Source organism: Peromyscus leucopus, unplaced genomic scaffold, assembly GCF_004664715.2.
Source record: "Peromyscus leucopus breed LL Stock unplaced genomic scaffold, UCI_PerLeu_2.1 scaffold_1035, whole genome shotgun sequence".
Taxonomy (NCBI): Eukaryota; Metazoa; Chordata; class Mammalia; order Rodentia; family Cricetidae; genus Peromyscus; species Peromyscus leucopus.
In genome coordinates, this window is record NW_023504155.1 from 59,951 (window position 1) to 80,645 (window position 20,695).

Here is a 20,695-nt window from a genome sequence, read left to right on the forward strand (position 1 = left end):
GCTCATATACCTACTTATATCTTTCTTATAAGACTAATCACCCAGTCTAAAAGCAGCACATAGTAAAGAATGTCACCACACATAGGTAAAAATTAAGGTGTTTTATGTTTATTGTTTCTGTGAACATGATTTCAATATCAGTAGAGACAATACTTTTAGAGTGACACAGGGATTTGCTTTAGCCATGATGAAACTTTTGTTATATTGGATATTTTCTATCCTATCAGTTTTTGAGAGAGACAATTCCTGGTAAGAATTTTCCCTATGGCCCTTTCATCTCACTGTTCCTCAGAGTGTAGATGAGGGGGTTGAGGAATGGGGTTCCCAGTGTGTACACTAGAGAGATGAATTGATCTTGCTTGGGGTGGTAGTTGGAGTTAGGGCGCAGGTACATGAAGGCACAGCAACCATACTGCAGCAGCACCACAGTGAGATGAGAAGAACAGGTGTTAAAGGCCCTGCGGCGGCCAGCTGCTGAGTGGAGTTTGAGCACAGCAGCCACTATCAAGGCGTAGGTGCTAGCAATGAAAAGGAACGGTACAGCAATGGCTAGTGTGGCTGCCACTAGCACAGAGAGCTCGTGGATATGACTTGTGGCACACACAAGACGCATCACTGGTGGCACATCACAAAAGAAGTGCTCTATTCCCCTAGTCTGACAGAATGGAAGACAGAAGATGAAGACCACAAGCTGTAAGGACAGGAACAAACCAATGACCACAGAAGCCACAACCAAGCGGGCACAAAGACTTACAGTCATGATGAGAGGGTACTGTAAGGGATGACAGATGGCAACATACCTGTCATAGGCCATTGAAGCTAGAAGGAAGCAATCAGCACTACCAAGTCCAATGAAGAAGACCATTTGAGTGGCACAGCTCAGCAGAGTGATGGTTTTCTCTGAATGTAGGGTGTTCACTAGGATATGTGGTACCACCACTGCAGTGTAGCATAGTTCTATCCCTGAGAGGCTGCCCAGGAAATAGTACATGGGTGTATGTAGGCGGGCTTCTGTATGGATGGAAACCACAATGAGGATATTCCCAGAGATGATCAATGCATAAGCCAGGCTGACTCCAAGGAAGCACAGCATACGTAGTTCTGGGCAGTTGGGATAGGCTAGGAACACAAACTCCAATGCTGAGTGGTTCTCCCAGGTCATTGAGTCCACAGTTATTCTCTTTATAGTGGAAAATAATACCTGTCAGGTGAGTGATATAGTTACATTATAGATAATGATTTTATCAATCAAATATAGATTTGGATATGAGAAACAGATTGTATCTTTTATTTTCTATTTTTATGAAATGTGTTCTCCTGTAAATCTACACACTAACTTCTACCTATGAACAGTTTGGTAATGAAAGACTGTTAGCTAAAACCACCAGAAGAATGGATGGATACAGAAATGTATTTTCAGAAGACATGTAGTAATAATCAAATTCTTTCAGCAAGCTCATTATTTATCATCAAGAGTTTCTTGAGTCAAAAATCATTTAAGATTGGTCAGGAAGAATTTCATCCATTATTCACTCATATACTTATTTTTTTATAGATTTAACACACACACACACACACACATATATATATATATATATATATATATATATATATATATATATATGTAGTTCAATGTCATTTGAGGCATTAAATCAATGACATGTGAATTTCATACTCACAGATCATCATACAATAGAAAATTAAGGCATAAAGAAAGAAATAAGACAGATTATGGGAAGAAGAGTCATCGGCAAAGTCTTCAAGTTAGATTTAATAGGGCTCAGATAAGATGTATGAAATGGTGTTCCCCTTTTTGGTTTCTCTAGGCTTATCAAATAAGGAGACATATGTCTCCAACACATTTATATTTATATTTATATTTATATTATGTTTACAATAGGTTTTACTGTAACACATTTAAAACAGGAACAAAACTACTAAAGTTCCAAGATAACTTTCTGTGAGTTTGCACAGGACTGTAGAATATCAATCCAGAAACTTTTCCCATATTCCCTTCATTTTCCACCAACAAATGTGAAATCTAGAGGGGAAAATGCATGTTTCTCAAAAGGCAAAACAGCAAAACAATATAAAATCACTTTGCAAAATTCAATGAACAGGCCCAACTCATAAAGTATGCACATTCCACTGTTTTTTTCAATAACCAGCCTGTATTTAGGAATGATAAAGAAAGGTTTCCTGTAATTTTATTTCAAATTATCAAATTTTAATATTGATCCTTAACCAAAATGTCTTTTAAGAGAATATTTTTCCAAATATCCCCTTTCACCATAAAATTCATTCACAGAAAGCCATGTCAATGTCATATACACTTTGGGCATGAATGGCTCTTCGTGAATGTTGTTCTTACAGCTAGGAAATGGTCTCTGTTTCATTTATTTTATCCTCCTCTTCTTAATTTCAAAAATACTGAGAATATTTTCTCATGATATTTATCAATATTCCTGCTTCACTACAGTATCAGGATGAAGGGAATTGTGTGAGTATGAAACTATTACTGATTGTGAATAACATGATTTGTATATTTCTACCAACTGGCTCTCTGATGTTACGGAAACTAAAACCTCTGAATTTCAATTTCTTAACTGAAAATTTTGGAAAGCAATTATGATTAAGTCAAAAAAATTATTGTGAATTTAAGTGGGATAGTGATATGATATAAATTACAATCTATAAAAGGAGAAACAATAAGACATGACCTCAAAATTGTTAGTAAGGTCAAGGACAACCGTCTGGATTATTTATATTTTTATCTTTCTATAACACCAAAGTGAATGATCAATAAGATTTTGCAAAATAGTTGTACACTGGATAGGTAAGCACTCATTTATATATGTGTCTAATTTTTATTTCCATTTTTATGATTGTTTCATAGTAAAATACTTTTGGGGGTCTTTATGAAATATAACTTACTTTCTGAATTTGAGATGCGCTGTGAAAAACATTTTTATTACTTAATCACATAGTATGTTGCTGTCTATGATAAGCAGACATCCAAGGGCTAGCCTAACACCTGTCTGATGATGGAGGGCCAGAATGATGAGTTCTGAGAATTTTATTGAAATCCAGAAAACTATGTCATCTTAATCATTCAGTTAATTAAATATTCACAAGAGAATTGTGAAAGTTCATGGATTCTTAGTGCTAAAAGGACATTAGAAATCACCTAGTATAATTTTCATCAGATAATTGAAACTTAAGGAGATTCTGTACATCAAGACATATTCCATGTACAATGCATCCACTAAATTTCTAATTCTTGCTCCAGTACTAGAAGGTTAAATTCTCTGAAATTTCAATCTGTGATAAACTGAAACTGGCTTCTCTGTGATTTCTATCTACTGTGTCTCTTCTAAACTGTGGCATATTTTCTCTACAGAAACACTTCAAACACTAAGTAACTATTCCTTTAATCTGAAGTATTCTTTATCATTTATTTCAGTATTTTTAGCATCATGGTTTGAATTTGTGTCATAATTTAAGCTTGCTCCTTTCCATCTTGCATATTTAGAAACACAACATCCATGACCAAGAATGATTTGAGAATGATTATGCCTGAATATAATGGAGACCCTGATAATCTAGGCTAGAATAGCATACTGCTAGTGTCTAGTGTCACATAAAAATGGACATTATAGATTTGATATTCAGAAAACCTCAGTTAGATATATACTTTCCTAATAACAGGATAATCTTTTAGGAAGGCTATATCACATAAATTACTATTTCTATATTGCTTAAAGATACAAAATTAACATTAACCTAATAGTGCTATGCTAAGAGAAACATGGGATTGCACACACTTGGCTTGATGCATGAAGCCTATGAAGGTGGATAATATATGTCTCCTATCATTTTTTATCTGCTTTAGGTATGTTATTAAAAATATCCACTTCACAAAAGAGGATTAGATAAACCCCACATGAAGACAAGTTTTCTATTAAACTGCAAACTTGTGAAATTTAAATATTTAGTACATTAACATTAATGATTGGTGATTAATATTTTAGTCAAGGTAATTAGACTGTGAAGTGAATTCAGAAGAACACTGAGTCCTGGGCTAAAGTATTTCTGACATCCTAGAATCTATTCATAAGGCCATTACTCTTCTAACAATATCAATAGTTTGCAAATCAAGGGATAGAAAAAGACTTCTCTTACCTTCAATGTGAAGAGAGAGGGGGACATAATATGTCTGTCTCTTCCACAAAAAACAGGACCTAGAATATGATAGCTGACTACTCTTGTTAACCAGCATGAAAAGACAGTGATCTTGCAGACTACTCCTGTGGGATTCAGCCTTCTTAGACCATCATAAACAAAATCACAGAAGGAATAAATTGCTTTGTCACCTAGAGTCTTGCCTCATCGATCTAATCTCCCAGAAGAAGATAGTTCAGTGAGTGACAATCTATCCCCTTGTTACCAAATAATTCTGAGGGATTTATTACTTAAGGTATTTAAATAGGCACAGGAGAATGCATGAAAATTTATAATGAACTGTCAAAATGAATATAAACTAAGCACTGTAAAGGGTACCATTTTTATTAATTGCATGAAGATTTGTTCCAAACTGACATATTATCAGGAAGAAAATATTCTAATAGAAAACAATAAAATATGAATTTAAATAGGAAAACCTGGAAAAAAACAAGGAGATAAAAACATACCTCCATGACATAAAGGATTTAGTATCTACGTTAAATGAAAGAAAGTGGTGTCTTTTTTTGAGAAAGTGAAGATGTATCACCAGAACAAATCATAATACTGTAAAATGCACCTCAGTGTGTTGTCAGAACCAAGTCTACAGTGAAAGTTGTACCTTACATATGTTTGACAAAGAAACATTATTGAACCTCTAATGGTAGAGCAATTGATGAACTTGCGGGAAGAGAAATGTACACTGTATTTCATGACTTATAAAGTAGCTAAGATATATCTAATGCAAAAATCAATCCAAGAACACCTTTGGTTTCCTTCTCAACACATGGTGGGATACATATTTCACTTTAAAAATATACTTTATGTTTTGAATTATAGTATAATCACATCATGTCTCCTTCTCTTTTCTTCTTTCAAACCTTTCCATATTTTCCTCCTTGCCTTCTTTCAAATTTATGACTTTGTTGTGGGATAATCTTTTTGTACACTGTAAATATGTGTCTCTGTCTAAGACACCTTCTGATTGGTTTAAGAAAAAGCTGAACCACCAATAGCTAGGCAAGGGAGCATAGACAGCACTTCTGTGCACAAAGTTAAACTGAGAGGAGGGATCTAGGCACACATTTTCACTATCAGACTTGAAGCAAGTCCAACAACCTGTACTTAGGAAAGGTAAAGAGCCACGTAGTAGAACATAGATTCAAAAATATGGATTAATTAAGTTATAAGTGTTAGTTGGAAATAAGTCCAAGATAAAGCCCAAGCTTTCATAATGAATAATAAGTCTCCATTTCATTATTTGGGAGTTGGCAGTAGAAAGAAAGACTTGCCTACTTGGTTATATAATGTTACTTCAAGTCTGTTTCCTTGGTTTTAGAGGTATAATTGTCATTTATGGAAATGTATTTCCTAAGCCTAAAAATACAAAAAAGTAAGAAATTAATTGACATATATGTATATTTGTCTATATGAAATGTTTAAAATTCAAAATATCAAGAACAGTATGTAAAAAATATATAAGGCAGATGAAATAATTACAAGGTATCTCTCACATACATCAAAGATAAGCTCTGGATTTATCTTCTATAGTCCTAATTTATTTCTTTATATTTCCCACAACCCAAAGTTGAGTTATGTCAGATTAAGTTACTGAGATAAATCATATGAAATCATAGCCTCTTAAAAGAACAAGGATTTATTTATTGCCCATTTTGTTAAAGGTGGTCTCTGGGTTCATTGCAGTTTCATGCAGATTTCAATGACACTTTTAGAACAAGGAAAAAAAACTCAGAAATTCATATCAAAGCATAAAAGTCATAATAGGAAAAGGTGTTGGGGAAAGCCAAGAGGAGTGGAGAGGAATCAGCAAAATAAAGTATTTATAGAAATGTATAATAAAACCCAGTACTCTGTGGTTAAACAAATAAAAATATTTAATTAAAAAATGAGTACAAGTACCACACAATCCAACTGGACCACTTCTGTATATATTCTCAAAGAAATTAAAAGAATATACCACTGAACTATCTCTAAATTATTAGTTATTGCAGCATTATTTACAATACCCCAGACATAGGACAAGTAAAGGTGCCATACAATGGATAAATACATAAAGAAGATACATTATATATGCACAGTGGAATAATTTTCAGGTATCAAAATTTACAGGACATAATTTGTCAGAAAGTGGGATGAACTAGATGACATCATGATAAGTGACTTATTTCAGTCAGGAAGAAAAGTATTGAATACTTTCTTCATTTTTTTGTTAAAATTTTTAAGTAAAACTTACAGTAAAAGTAGATTCTTCTCTCATACAGTGCATCACAACCATAGTTTTCCCTCCTTCCACTGCTGATAGCTCTTCTCCATCTATTTCTACCCCATATCTACTCCCCCTCTCCAGCAGAGGACAACCAGAGAGTCCAAAACAAGATACAGTAAGAGAAGATATAAGCCCTCATATTGAAGCTGGACAAGACAATCCAAAAGAGTCTCAAGACAAAAGAATCAAAGATAGACTTGCTCCCACTATAGGAGTCTAACCATACCATCAAGCTAAAAGCCACAACATATATGCAGAGGACCTGGTAAAGACCAATGCTGACTCCATATTTGCCTTTTCAGACTTTGTGAGACCATATGATCCCTGATTAATGATTTGGTATGCCATGTTCTCCTGGTAGCCCCCATCCTCTCTGACTCCTACATAATTGCCTCCCACTCTTCTATGTGGTTTCCTGAGCTCCAAGGTGAGGTACCCAATGGAGATCTCCAATTTAGAATCAACCTCCGCATAGTGTTCACTTGTGGGTCTCTGTGCCTCCTCCCATCTTTGTTGGGGAGGCTTTTGTGATGATTAATGAACAAGGCACAAATCTATGAGTATAAGTATAACAGAATATCAGTAGGAATTATCTCATTGATCTCTCTCCCTTTCTTTCTGTCTTATTTCTGTCTGTCTGTCTATCTTTCTTTCTTTGTTTTCCTTTCCTTTCTTTTTTTCAAGTTATGTTTGGTCTCTGAGCTATGTAGTATCCAGTTCCTGACCATTCAGGAATGCATGGCATGTTATCTATCTCTTGGCCTCATCAAATTAAACCAGATATTGGTTGGCAACGTCCACAAGTTCTGCACCACCATTGCCCCAGAACATCTTGCAGGCAGAGCACATTGTAGGTCAAAGATTTTGTGGCTGGGTTAGTGTCCAAATTTCTCTTTCAGTACCCTGCAGATTACCTACCTAGACCAAAGAGACTAGAATATAGAGGTGTTGCTTGGATTCTAATGGCTCCCTCAGGGGAGGGGTTGAGAAGGTGCAGCATCAACAACTCAGACACAAAGAATCCATTGAAAGCAAATAATGAAATATTTATTTAATAACAGGGTAGGCCTTATATACCCTTCTCCCAGTGCCCAGTCTGTGTGGTCATCCCTCATTGGCTGGGCATGATCAGGATCTCTGACATCAAATCAACTGTTGCTAGGTCCTCGGGCAGACTCCAGGTTGACTCTTAAGGAGTATGTTATATGCATGCCTTGGCTACTGGTCTGAGCCAATTTCCTTGACCCTATAGGCCTGTCCTACTACATATACACCCTTTTATTTTCTTACATGGGCTCTCAGCAGGAATCAGAGTTTTTTTTTGCTCTGGCCTTGTTGATCCCACCTCAGGGGGGGCTCAGTAACTGGACTGTGCCTGTCTTAGGTTGGCTTGCCAAATGAGCTCTTACCCATGTTTGACTACCAGCCCTCGAAGAGCATCCATCCCTGGGGAGTCACCCTGGGTGGAGAGTGTCAGGCAGCCTTTTGAATTTCAGAAAGCCAGGCATGCATAACCTCCTGTTGAGGGCTATGAGTTGGATGTCTAAAAGCCATTAACACCTATAGAGTTACCTTAGTGGCTGACTGCCTTTTGTGGATGTACTGTAGGAGACACTTAAAAAGGAGAAAGATCAAAAGACCACCCCCCAATCAAAACATAAGAGAAATCCAGGAGGGATCAAACAGCCTCTTTATATCATGCCAAACATTCTCAAAAAATAAAGAGTCAAAGTCCATAACCTGTGTTCTTGTCTGGTTAATTGCAAAAATCCATGTGTTAGTTGTAATGGATAATATAGAAATTTAGCTGACCATGGGCCCTTAATATATTTAGCTAGCTCCCAGCCTGCTAAACTAATGTTCCTCATCTCAAAAGGCATCATACAAAATGAGGAAAAGCAAGGCTTCATAATTCTTCAGCCTTTAGAGGAACAGCGTGAGCAAGAAAGGAGAGTATATCCATTACCCATCCTGGGTGATTTTCTCCTTGGTGGAAGCAGGCTGATCCATGGCCAAGCACACATCTCTTGCTGGGACCCATATTGGCATAGTGGAACTCTGAGGGAAAACACAAGCATACCTTCTCCTACTGGTTAGCAGGGAGGCTGGTGGCTGCCATTGGAGGGAGTTAGGATTCCTCCATCTTACCAGGGGCAGAAGCATGTTCCTTGGCAGAGATGCCCAGTGCTTGTAGTCTGGGCTGAGCCACTTGTCATCAAAACTGAGAAAGTTCATATGGAAAAGGACCTCTGTTAAAGCCAGATGAGGATCTCTCCTAACTTCTGGTGAGATAGTCCCCATTAACAGCTCCTTAAGAGCTCTGTTGATCTTCTCAACAATGGCTTGTCCGTGTGGATTGTAGGGGAGGCCAGTGGTATGAGATATCTTCCAGGACCCCAGAAAGTCATTAAATTGTTGAGACACATATGCAGGGCCATTGTCAGTCTTATGTGTCCAAGGTGCCCCCATAACTACCATGGCTGACTTAAGGGTCTTGATAACATTAATGGTCTTTTCCCCAGAAAGGGTAAGGGCATAAACAAAGGAGGAATAGGTGTCTATTATCACATGAACATATTTAAGATTGCCAAGGGGGGAATGATGCGTGACATCCATCTGCCAGATGGTGTTAGGCAACAAGCCTAGAGGATTAGCCCCAGGATATTGAAGCAGTCCTAAGGGGGGCAGAGGAGCACAAGTGACACATACCCCGGACAAATGTTTATATTAAGAATCCGGTAATTCTGGAAGAAGTCTATGTAAATTCTGTGAAAACAGATGAAATTGATGGTAAAAAGCCCTGGGTTGTTCTAGGAGATCCATACTGGCTGTTAATATGATGGTGTCTGTTACCTCATTTCCTCGAGCCAATATTCTGGGTAATTTGGAATGAGATCTAATATGAGACAGATACCAAGGCTCAGTCCTCTGATTCAGGACATCTTGTATGAGCAACATGGTGATGGTGATGAGGTCAGTGAGTCTTCGACTCAAGAAAAGGCCAGCACACAAACTTCCTGACCAGCATATTGGCTGTCAGAAAAATATTAACTGGTTTGATCTGACACTCTACTAGAACTTTGAAAAGGGCCAATATTTCACCCAATTGAACAGATTCAGGATTAGGGATAATATGTGTAACATCTTTGGAGCCAGAATGCTGGATAAGAACACCATATCTGCTTTATTAGAATCTAAAAAGGCCAGAGTGGCATGAGGGATGGTGGTGGAGGAGGGCACTGCATGGGGCTGTATCTGTATTGGAAGTGTGGGGAGTTCTGCTAAGATCTTACTTTTTGGCAAATGATTGTCAATCATTCCTGTAAATCTTGCAACCATTTCCTGGAACAAGGATAGAATCTGCCCAGAGGGACTGGATATTCTTTAAAGAAAGGGGGGAGACAAACTTATCTTGCTCTCATCCATAAGTTCTCTGTGCCAGCATCCATGCCTTAAGGTCTAGTTGGAAGTACTGGTCAAACTTAGAGGTGACCTTGTGCAGGTCAGAATGTGCTTTATGTATCTCCATAGAAGGGGCCCAGATTACCATAACACTCCCAAGAATCCCATAGGTGTCCAGAGGACCATTGCCAATAAAGGTCTTTGGGAATCATAGCATTGCAGGCTGGAGGTGGCTAGAATGGCCAAAACCTTTTGTAACAACTCTTCAGCTTCTTGGGTAAGCCTAAGCTTAGTAGAAGGACAGGTGAGGCCCTCCAACAATGAAAATAGATGTCTCATCTCTTGGTCAGGGATGGGTAAGAAAGGTTTAAGCCAATTAATTGTGCCACACAATTGTAATTCTGATAGTGAGTACAATTCCTTCATTTCAATTTAAAGGAAATGGGGAGGACCTGCTTAGCACTGGAAAATCCTAAAAAGGCAAAGGGGTACTATTTGGACCTTATCTGGAGCCACCATCAGTTGTAAAAATGCAATATCTTCTAATACTCCCTTGGAAGTCTTTTGCAGAAAGGCTGCCTCTGAGTGTGCCAAGAAGAGATCATCTATATAATGGATCAAAAGAATATCCCTGGGGACATTGACCAAAGCTTGAGAAACATAAAACTGGCAAATAGTGGGAATATACTTCATTCCTTGGGGCAAAACAGTCCACTGATATCTCTTAGCTGGTTTATTCATATTATGTTCCCACACAGTAAAGGCAAAATGATCTTGATCCTGTGGCACCAGGGGAATTTGAAAAAAGCAATCCTTAATATCTAAAACTAATATATAATAAGATGGAGGAATCGTGCTAGGGTGGGGGAGCCCTGGCTGTGTAGACCCCATCTTTTCCATTAGATCATTAACTACACAAAGATCCTGCAGGAAGTAGTAGCATTCTGATTTCTTGAGGCTAACAAATATGGGGGTACTATGTTTACTTGAGGATAGCTCAATGTGATCCATCTTTAACTGTTCTGCAACTAATTCCTTTAAGATTGACAGCTTAGGTTCAATTATAGACCACTGTTTCACTCATAATTCATGTTCTGAGAGCTATGTCAATGGAATGTGGCTAGGAGGCTCGATGGTGGTGGATCCTGTGGGGACAGTGGCCCTTAGAATTGGGGGTGAAGATCTTGTGCAGGATCTCAGACCACAAGACCTGCCTTTTCATGGACCTTGATGTCATCAAAAAAGGCCCTGTCGTCTGTAGTTAGCACAACACACATATTCTCCAAAATATCTTTTCCCCACAGGTTCCTAGGTACATTGGAAATGATTGGGTGAATGGCTCCCGGATTGCCATCAAGATCCTTCCAATGGGCCAGATGATGGATAATCTTAGAATCTTGTTGGCCTCCCTCACTACTGATGGGGGAGCTGGGTTTGAACTTCCAATGATGGAAGCGAAGCACCTCAGTCTTGGTTAAAATGGTAGCATCCACACCCATGTCAACCAAACCTGTGACAGCTTGTCCATCAAGATAGATGGTTAGCATTGAGGAGTGTGCAAAAATGGGCATTGTCCAATACATTTTTGGATTACCAGAGCCTCCTCTTACTGGCAGGGTTGAAGAGTACCCCACCTAGAGTTTAAAGGTACTGGTGTTTCAGCAAACTGTGACCTGCAATCCTTTGCCCAATGAAATCCTTTATTACATCTGGGGCATCCGGTCCTTGGTTTTGTCCAGGAGGCAGTCACACCACAAATGTCCTGGTTTGCCTCATCCCCAGCAAGTTCTATCTACCTGGGGACCCTTGGGAGGTGCCATTAGCACATTTCCTGTCAGTGAGGAGAGCATCCAGGGAGGCAGTAAGAGTGGCAATGGGGCCAGTGCTGGGGTTAGGATCTCTGGTGGCCTGTACCCATTTGTGTATGTCCTCATTTCACTTAGCTACAACTGCATTACAGGTTTGAACATTTAGCCCTTCCCAAATCAGTTGTTTAATTAGCATATCTCTAGTGGGACCTCCATTCATTCTGTACTCTACTACCTCACTGACATGGGCCAGGAAGTCAGTGAAGAGCTCCCAGGCTGTTGGATAAAATTGAGAAAGTATGCCAAGGGGTCCGGGGGAGTATAGGCACTGAGGGCCTTGAGGGCCAGGTCCAAGACTCATTGAAAATAGGTATTCAAGACAATCTGTGCCTGGTACACAGGGTGGATATATTCCCATGCCCTGTGAGCCTATCATAGGTCACCTGGACATTAAGCAAGATGTTCGTCTGGGCCTGGGATTCTGCCTGATCTTCATAGGCTGATTTCCAGCTAAGAAAGACTGCAGGCTCCAACACAGCTTTAAGCAAATGGTACCAATCAAAATAAGTTTGTAACTGCACGGACCATTGAGCAAGGACTTCCTGAAAGTACGGGGGATCTGGGCCTGACTCATTGGCTGCCTTCCTGATGAGGGAGAGATCAGCTTTGGGGGTGGGAATCCAGTACTGGCCTTCGACATTTGGGCCCATATTGACTGGGAAGGCTTTTATGGAACTATGGACTGACAGTGGTGCAGGCTGTGAGGGTTGTAAGACACTTGGCACTGCGGAAGTGTGGCCACCTCCTGAGGCAGGCTGGTATTGGGGTAGATTGCCCCAAGAATACTGTGGTGGAGGGGTAGCTACCAGCGGTGGTGGTGGAGCAGAGGGGATAGCAGCACATAACTTAATGACAGCTGCCTTCTCTTTGACAGATTTGGCAGGATCCAAACTGACAGCTACTTCTCCTTGCCAGATATCGGGAGTCCATATTGAAAGCTATGTTCACCTTGCCAGATTTCGGGGCCCAAACTGACAGTTATGTTATCCTTGACAGATTTCCCAGGACCCAAACTAACAGATATCTCAGGACCCAAACTGACAGATTTCTCAGGGCCCAAAATGACAGCTACATTCTCCTTGACAGATTTCTAGGGGCCCAAACTGTCTGTCTCATCATCATCGGATATCAAAGAGATATCTGACAGGAAAGTGGTGGGGGTGATCAAGAGATTACCCATCTTTTCAAGGGATAAAAATTTGTATTGGACCCTTATGTCCTGTGCTTAGTGGGAGACTTTTGTGGTTTTTTATGCCACCGGCGTATGCCCATACAGTGTCTCCAAATGAGGGATGGTGATTGGGAGCCAAGCCTTGATTCCACCTCCTGTGGGCATCAATCTTTATGTGGAGGTGCCGGGTGAGCTGAAATGAAAAAAAAAATTCCTTCCTAATGAATTGGGCAAACATGACAGACAACACAAAGGAGGGAAAGAAGTGGGGATCCCAATGCTTACCTACCAAAGGAACCAAAAGAACACAGCACTGAGGGACCTTCTCACCAAAACACACCATCTTGGGGGTATTGTCAAGCACCATGAGTGAAGAGAGGGAGATGATCAGAACCTGTGCTGGGAGAAACAAAGTAACAAAAACCCAACATTCAGCACCAGATGTTGCTTGAATTCTAACGGCTCCCTCGAGGGAGGGTGTGAGAAGGCATGGCATCAACTACTCAGACACCCCGGGAGTATGTTGAAGACCAATAATGAACTCGTTTATTCAATAACAGGGAAGTTCCTCCCAGTGCCCAGTCTCATTGGCTGGGCATGTTCAAGAACTCTGACATCACATCAATTGTTTCTAGGTCCTCAGGCAGACTCTGCACAATCAGGAACTCTGACATCAACTAGGAACTCTGACAGCTCCTGTTGCTAGGCCCTCAGGCAGACTGCAGGGTGGCTCTTAAGGAGTATATTATGTGTATGCCTTAGTCTGAGTCAATTTCCTTGACCCTATGGGACTGTCCTACTACAGGTAGATATTTCTTTGGACCCCAGTTCCAGAATAATGGCATGGAGACTTTTTATTAACTGTGAAAGTTGGCCTTAGCTTAGGCTTGTTCCCAGCTAGCTCTTAAAAACTTAATCCATTTGTGTTCATCTATGTTCTGTCACATGGCTCATTACCTCTGATAAATACTGTACATCCAACTTCTGGCTGGTGAATCTCCTGCCTTAGAGTATGTTTCAAAGTTTCTCTCTGCCCAGAAGGATGGCCTATCCTCTTCTGTCTAACTATGGGTCATTTAGCTCTTAATTAAACCAATCAGAAGGTGCCCTAAGCAAGTGAGTTAAAGAGAGACATCTTCACACAGTGTACAAAAAGATTATCCCAATACCCCCTTTTATTCCAATAAAAGGTTATTTCTCTAACATCAGTAAACTATATACAATAAGAAAAATTTCAGGTAAGAATTACATTCACAATTTCCAGTCTATTTGTATTTGTCAAATTTGGAGGATGTACTCTATTATTTATCTGTTCTTAGTGAGTCCAAATTTTTTTTCCTAAATCATGTTTTATCATATCTTTCATTACCAGTGTGAAAATATCCTTTTCAATTTTTAAATTTTTTCTTAAACAACTTAACCTTTTATGTTTCTCAAACTTTATAAAATTTACATCTCTCTTGTGAGTTTCTTTTTTTGAATTTTGTAACATAGAAAATGGTAGAACCATAACAATCTAGTCTTCAACCTCATCAGAGACCCAAGAAGGATATTACCTGACTAAATAGGAAGTGCAAAGGAAACAACTTTCAAAACTATAGAAATGACAGAGACAGTTTTCTGACTGGACAGTCACTCAAGGTTCCTCTGCAACATTGGGGCATCTATCTTCAGCCTATACGCTTAGAATATCTGGCAGAATTTTCTGTGAAGCACGAATTTTAGAGGACTGGTCTACTATGTTTTGGCAAAGTTCAGGAGTCAACTCCCTTTCTGTCTTTCTTGTTCAATTTGGACAGCATAATGTCAGCAGTCAAGGCAAGGGCAATTTCCCAGTGGCTAATTTTAACACATTGAAAGCAAACTCCATAAGGTGCCCATTATTCATTTTTTAAAGTAGATTCATGCTTCTAGGAGCAGACATATCTCACTGTCATGAAAAGTTTTATATTACTAAAACTTCTTAAATGCCGTATTCTTTAGATCTCTGAAGTGTTTGATGACCACATCACTATCTAAAATATGTTTATCCTTGAAAACCTACCTAACTTGACTACAAGTTTGAATGTTATAGATGACTAACTACTAACCTACATTTCTTTCTTTCTTTTTTTTTTCGAGACAGGGTTTCTCTGTGTAGCTTTTCACCTTTCCTGGAACTCACTTGGTAGTTCAGGCTGGCCTCGAACTCACAGAGATCCACCTGGCTCTGCCTCCCGAGTGCTGGGATTAAAGGTGTTCGCCACCGCCGCCCGGCTTTCTTTTCTTTCTTTCTTTCTTTCTTTCTTTCTTTCTTTCTTTCTTTCTTTCTTTCTTTCTTTCTTTCTTTCTTTCTTTCTTTCTTTCTTTCTTTCTTTCTCTCTCTCTCTCTCTCTCTCTCTCTCTCTCTCTCTCTCTCTCTCTCTCTCTTTCTTTCTTTCTTTTTAACATTAACCCTAGGATATTTATTACAAAAAACCCTGATCCTTGAGATGGGCTTATCGTTAGGATTTCTGGTATCGAGCACAGGCACCAAGACCTCCGAAATTTTTGGATTCAAAGCAACGTGGATCAGCTACAAGCAGGGTCTGGTCATACTGGAGGAGGATATCTTTGATCTCCTTCTTAGAGGCCTCATCCACATACTTTTGGTAATAAGCCACCAGGGCTTTGGAGATGGACTGTCGTATAGCATAAATTTGGGCCACATGAACACTACCCTTCACACTGACCGGGATATCCACACCAGCAAGTTGTTCCTTGCCCAGCAGCAGAACGGGCTTCAATAACTTGTACTGCATGCAGCATGTGCGGCTCGATCATCTCCAGGGGATGTCCATTCACCTTGATGAGCCCTTTTCCCCATTTGCAGTGCGCCACGGCTACAGCTGTCTTCTTACGTTCAAAGACCTGCATGGACTGCAGCGGACCCTTGGACCGCATAGCTGCAAGTATGAACACGAGCTCCTCATCGCGTGGTTCCACCACCGGAAAAGGCTAACCTACATTTCTTAATAATCCTAAACAGTTTGTAATAATAGCTTTCAAGGACTAGAACTTTACATTACCATTTTAGATGAGATGTATAGGTACAATGCCTTAAACAAGAGTAGGAACATATACACAGTATAACAAAAACAACCTTAAATTTTGTATTAATATGCAAAAGTCTATACCAATGTGAAATATTTGAGAATAGTCGTTGCTTTTTAGTTTCAAAGTAGATTCATTAATCTACCCTTTATCCTATCATTCTAAACCCCCAATTTTTTCATTAGATAAGAGAGAAAGGATGGAGAAAAAAAGAAAGAAATCCTTTAATCTAATCTCCTTTGTTTAGTGTTCTCCCTGACTATGACTAATAACAACTTGTGACTAAAACCCCTAAATGATAACCATCATCCATAACCCAGCCAATGACTTGTGCTTATCTGAGGCAAGTTGTCTGTAGTTAAGAATCAGCATGTTTTAGGCAGTATTGGACATTTTGAGGGTACTAGGTAGGTTTAATGGCAGACTAGTACCTCATCCTGTCATCCCTAATGGAATTCAGTAAAGATCTGCCTAGTCACAGACAGAAACTCTAAGAGCAGGGTCAATATCTATAGTATAGAAAATTCCATTATTAAGAGTTGAGGGGTGTAACTTCACAAAGTTGATTCCAAAACATGCAAGAGCAGAAGGGATCAGGAATATATGAGGAGAGGTAACAGTGCATATTTCTACCAAGCATTGGGCTACTGCAGATCTTCTTTACAGATTTATAGAAGCAACTCTGGGAAAAATTACCAGAACCTGAAAAATACTTTGTATGGACTCAGCTTCATTAACCAGGCCACGAAACTATCATAATTTCATTACTAGAAATAAATGTCAGGCCTGAAAAAACAGTTTGTTGGTTAAGAACTCTTACTATGCAGTCATATGAATGAGAGTTAGTACTCCAGCATTCACATAATATCCTGAATGTCTCACAAACACCTGTAATCCAGATTTGAGGTCAGGACAAGAAACTTCCTGGCATTTATTGACCCCCCAGCCTTGCCCAGAAAACCCAAATACCAGGTCCAGTGCCAGATTCTTTCCTCAAAGGAATAATCAGAGCATGGTAGAGGAAATGATTGATGTTCTGTTCTATTCTGACTTCTACACAAGCACAGACTAGTGCACCCATACACACATGCACATACATATAGAAGCATGAATAAATAAAAATAAATAAATAAATAAATAAGTCTTTGGAAATTGCCAACTGTGGCTCAAGCTACAGGCAATCCAGTAGTAGAGTAACTGTGTAGAATGTACAAAGGTCTCTGCTTGATCCCCAATACCACATAACCAAAGTCAGTAATGGTGGTACAAGTTGTAATTCCAGCACTCAGAAAGGAGAAGTCAGGAGGATTAGGGGTCCAACATCATCCTTAATTTTTATAGAAAGTTCTAGAAGAGTCAGGCTACATGAAACTCTGATTCAAATAATAAATAAATAATGAAGTCTAAATTTTGAGTCTCAATTTATTACGTGTTTTTGAAGAACATAGTGATAGAGGGTATTGATGTTAATGTCTGTAATTTGTTTTCTTAAAAGATAGTATTTTTAAATTATTGTCTATTTAATTTTTGATAATTCTGTGAATATACATTATGTATTCTGATCTTATTTATGCCTCACTACCTGATTCTTCTACCCCCAAGACATACCAATGAATCTCTCTCCCTGATGACTTTGTCTCTGATTTTAATCATCATTATTATGAATAGTTACAGACTCCAATTAGTGCTGAGAGCATGCACATGGGTATTAGATAATCCACCGAGGCATGGTTATGTCTTCAACTAATGTTAATATCAACAAATAACACTTAAATAATCAAAAAATTAATGCTGATTGATGTGTATATTGATAGATGGGGACATGAATAGATGCTATTTATGCTATGAAGTAAAATATGGATATTTACAGAATCTATTGATTACAATGAAAACTAAACATTTCTGCACTATGTACAATGGAAATTATATGGAATATTTGTGAAGACTATAATCTTGTTCTTTTACCACAGACTATTAAAATATGTCACATTCAGATATCACATATCCTTGGAGCTATAGTGCACACTCAAATCTCTTCTCTAGCTGACTTTCACATTCCTTCTTGCTCCTGCCTGGAGCTAAATATTCTCACTCTTTTGCAAGCATCATGTAATAATATCTAGATAAATATTAGTCATAGTATAAATAACAAAGTCCAAAAATACTAGCACTTGAGAAGAGAATACTCATGGTACTTCCAAAGTAGAAGAAGGTTAGGAAAGCCTGATTCTATTGAGAAATTTCCTTGTCTGTAGATGAGAGGGAGTAAAGATGGGAATTACTGTTTTGTAGAACACACATACCACCCAATTGTTTTGTGAGACCTGGCCTCAGTTATCTCTCCAGTAATGAAGAAGAAGTTGTCAAAAAAGAGAGATACTGTGGTGAGGTGTGTGGTGAAAATGGTGTTGTCCCTGCCACCTGCTGAAGGGATCCACAGAATGGCCATGATGATGAGCAAGCAGGGAGGAAAACATAATTAGCACCATACAAGCAGATGACATGAAAGTGACAAATACAATAATCACCATTCCTGGTGTAGGTTTCTCCAAGGGTCAGTTTTACCAGAGGAGGGTGGAGTAACAGAAAATTAAGTCAATTTCATTGTTTCCACAATAGAAAACACTAATGGTGATAATGTATGTACCAAGGCACTTAGGAGGCCAGAAACATAAGGCCCAGCCACAAACCCTGGAAGGGCCTTCTGCATTATTATGGTGACATAAAGCAGAAGTCAGAACACAACCACATAAGAGTTATTTGCCATGATGGCCAAGATATAGCAATCAACTGAGCCAAAGAGCATAAACAGAAAAAAAAACCTGAGCACCTCAACATGTGTAGGATAAAGCAGTCCCATATTCCAACAACATAGCTGTTATCTAAGGAATAGTGAAAGCAGATGTCCATGAAAGAGAGGTGTCTTAGAAGGAAGTACACATGCTATGGAGCCTGTGATTCATGAAGATAAGAACAATGATGTCTGAGTTCAACAGGTAAGTGAAGAGATAAATAAGAACAGGTAGAACATAAGGAACCTCCATTTTGGATATTCAGAGAATGTTATGAGGAGAAACTCTGTCACCAAAGTGAGGCTCACTCAGCATTGAAGCCACTGGTAACTGAAAGAGCCTGAGAAACAATTCAGGTGTACATAAGATACACCTGCTTGTATAGTGTCGAATAAGCACAATGAAAGTACTCAGATACTAGAGGGGTGTTTCAAAGATAATAGATCCCTACTCCTTCTGTCTACAGACTTCTGTGATAGTCACCTTAGCTTGTGCTTGGGGAAAACACATGAAGGCGTGCAGAACAAGTGTGTATAGCTTGCTTGCATTGCAAAGTAGCTGTGTGAGCCCTGAGAGTCAGACCACCCTTACAGCTGACATGTGGTCATTTTCCTCCATACATTTGGCCATTTTAAGACTCTGTCCTTTTTCCTTGGTGAACAGAGCTCCTTCCTTATTTCCTACACTCTTCATCTCTTGTCTGGGGTAAATCAGCACCCATGAGACTAACTCTTTCTCCTGACTCCCAGGTCAGGTTAGCTTCTTAACAATTATTTCCAATGATCCCAGCTGGATCAAGAACAGAGAGGGAGAACAAGGAATAGGAGACCATGGTAAATGAAGACCACATGAGAAAAGGAAGAAACAAAGTGCTAGAGAAGCCTACAGAAATCCACAAAGATACCCCCACAATAGATGGCTGGCAATGGTCGAGAGACAGCCGGGACTGACCTACTCTGGTGATGGGATGGCCAAACACTCTAATAGTCATGCCAGAAACCCCATCCAAGGACTGAGGAATCTGGATGCAGAGATCCATGGCTAAGCCCTGGGTGGAGCTCCGGGAGTCTAATTAGCTAGAAAGAGGAGGGTTTATATGAGCAAGAATTGTTGAAACCAAGGCTGGATAAAGCACAGGTACAAATAGCCAAACGAATGGAAACACATGAACTATGAACCAAGGGCTGAGGGGCCCCCAACTGGATCAGGCCCTTTGAATAGCTGAGACAGTTGATTGGCTTGATCTGTTTGGGAGTCATCTAGGCAGTGGTACCGGGTCCTGTGCTCATTGCATGAGTTGGCTGTTTGAAACCTGGGGCTTATGCAGGGACGCTTGGCTCAGTCTGGGAGGAGGGGACTGGACCTGCCTGGACTGAGTCTACCAGGTCGATCTCAGTCCTCGGGGAGGCTTTGCCCTGGAGGAGGTGGGAATGGGGGGTGGGTGGGCTGGGGGAAGTGGAGGGGGCAGGAGGGGGGAGAACAAGGGAATCCGTGGCTGATATGTAGAACTGAATGGTATTATAAAATAAAAGAAAAAAAACAATTATTTGAATTCAAATTTCATAGAGTTTTGGCATTTTGAAGACTCTACTTTGATCATGTATCATCCCTTCGATAAAAATTTGTCCGTGGTACTCAATTAAAATCAACAAGTTACTTAGACTCTTTAGTGTCAGTAATGCCTGTGGATTTTCCCATACTTATTTCCTTAAGCTTCCATTTTGCTTCCCAGTCCTAGCACACAGTGGTAACTCATTCTCCTACAATGTATTTTTCTCATTCAATTATTGGCAGCTTCAATAATCCTGCATTTTTAATATATATTTTCTTCACAGAACTCCAATTATGCCGAGAACATCATCCCCAAGATCCTTGATAGTGA

The 20,695-nt window shown here is 39.4% G+C and overlaps 1 protein-coding gene and 1 pseudogene across 1 annotated transcript; both read right to left on the reverse strand.

Moving 5' to 3' along the window:
• Positions 1-262: 262 nt before the first annotated feature.
• LOC114684270 (olfactory receptor 10W1-like) lies at positions 263-1,162 on the reverse strand. Its single transcript, XM_028858783.1, has one exon. It carries the CDS (start codon positions 1,160-1,162, stop codon positions 263-265), a length of 900 nt encoding a protein of 299 aa, XP_028714616.1.
• Positions 1,163-15,432: 14,270 nt separating this feature from the next.
• LOC114684287 lies at positions 15,433-15,898 on the reverse strand (annotated as a pseudogene).
• Between the last annotated feature and the right edge of the window lie 4,797 nt (positions 15,899-20,695).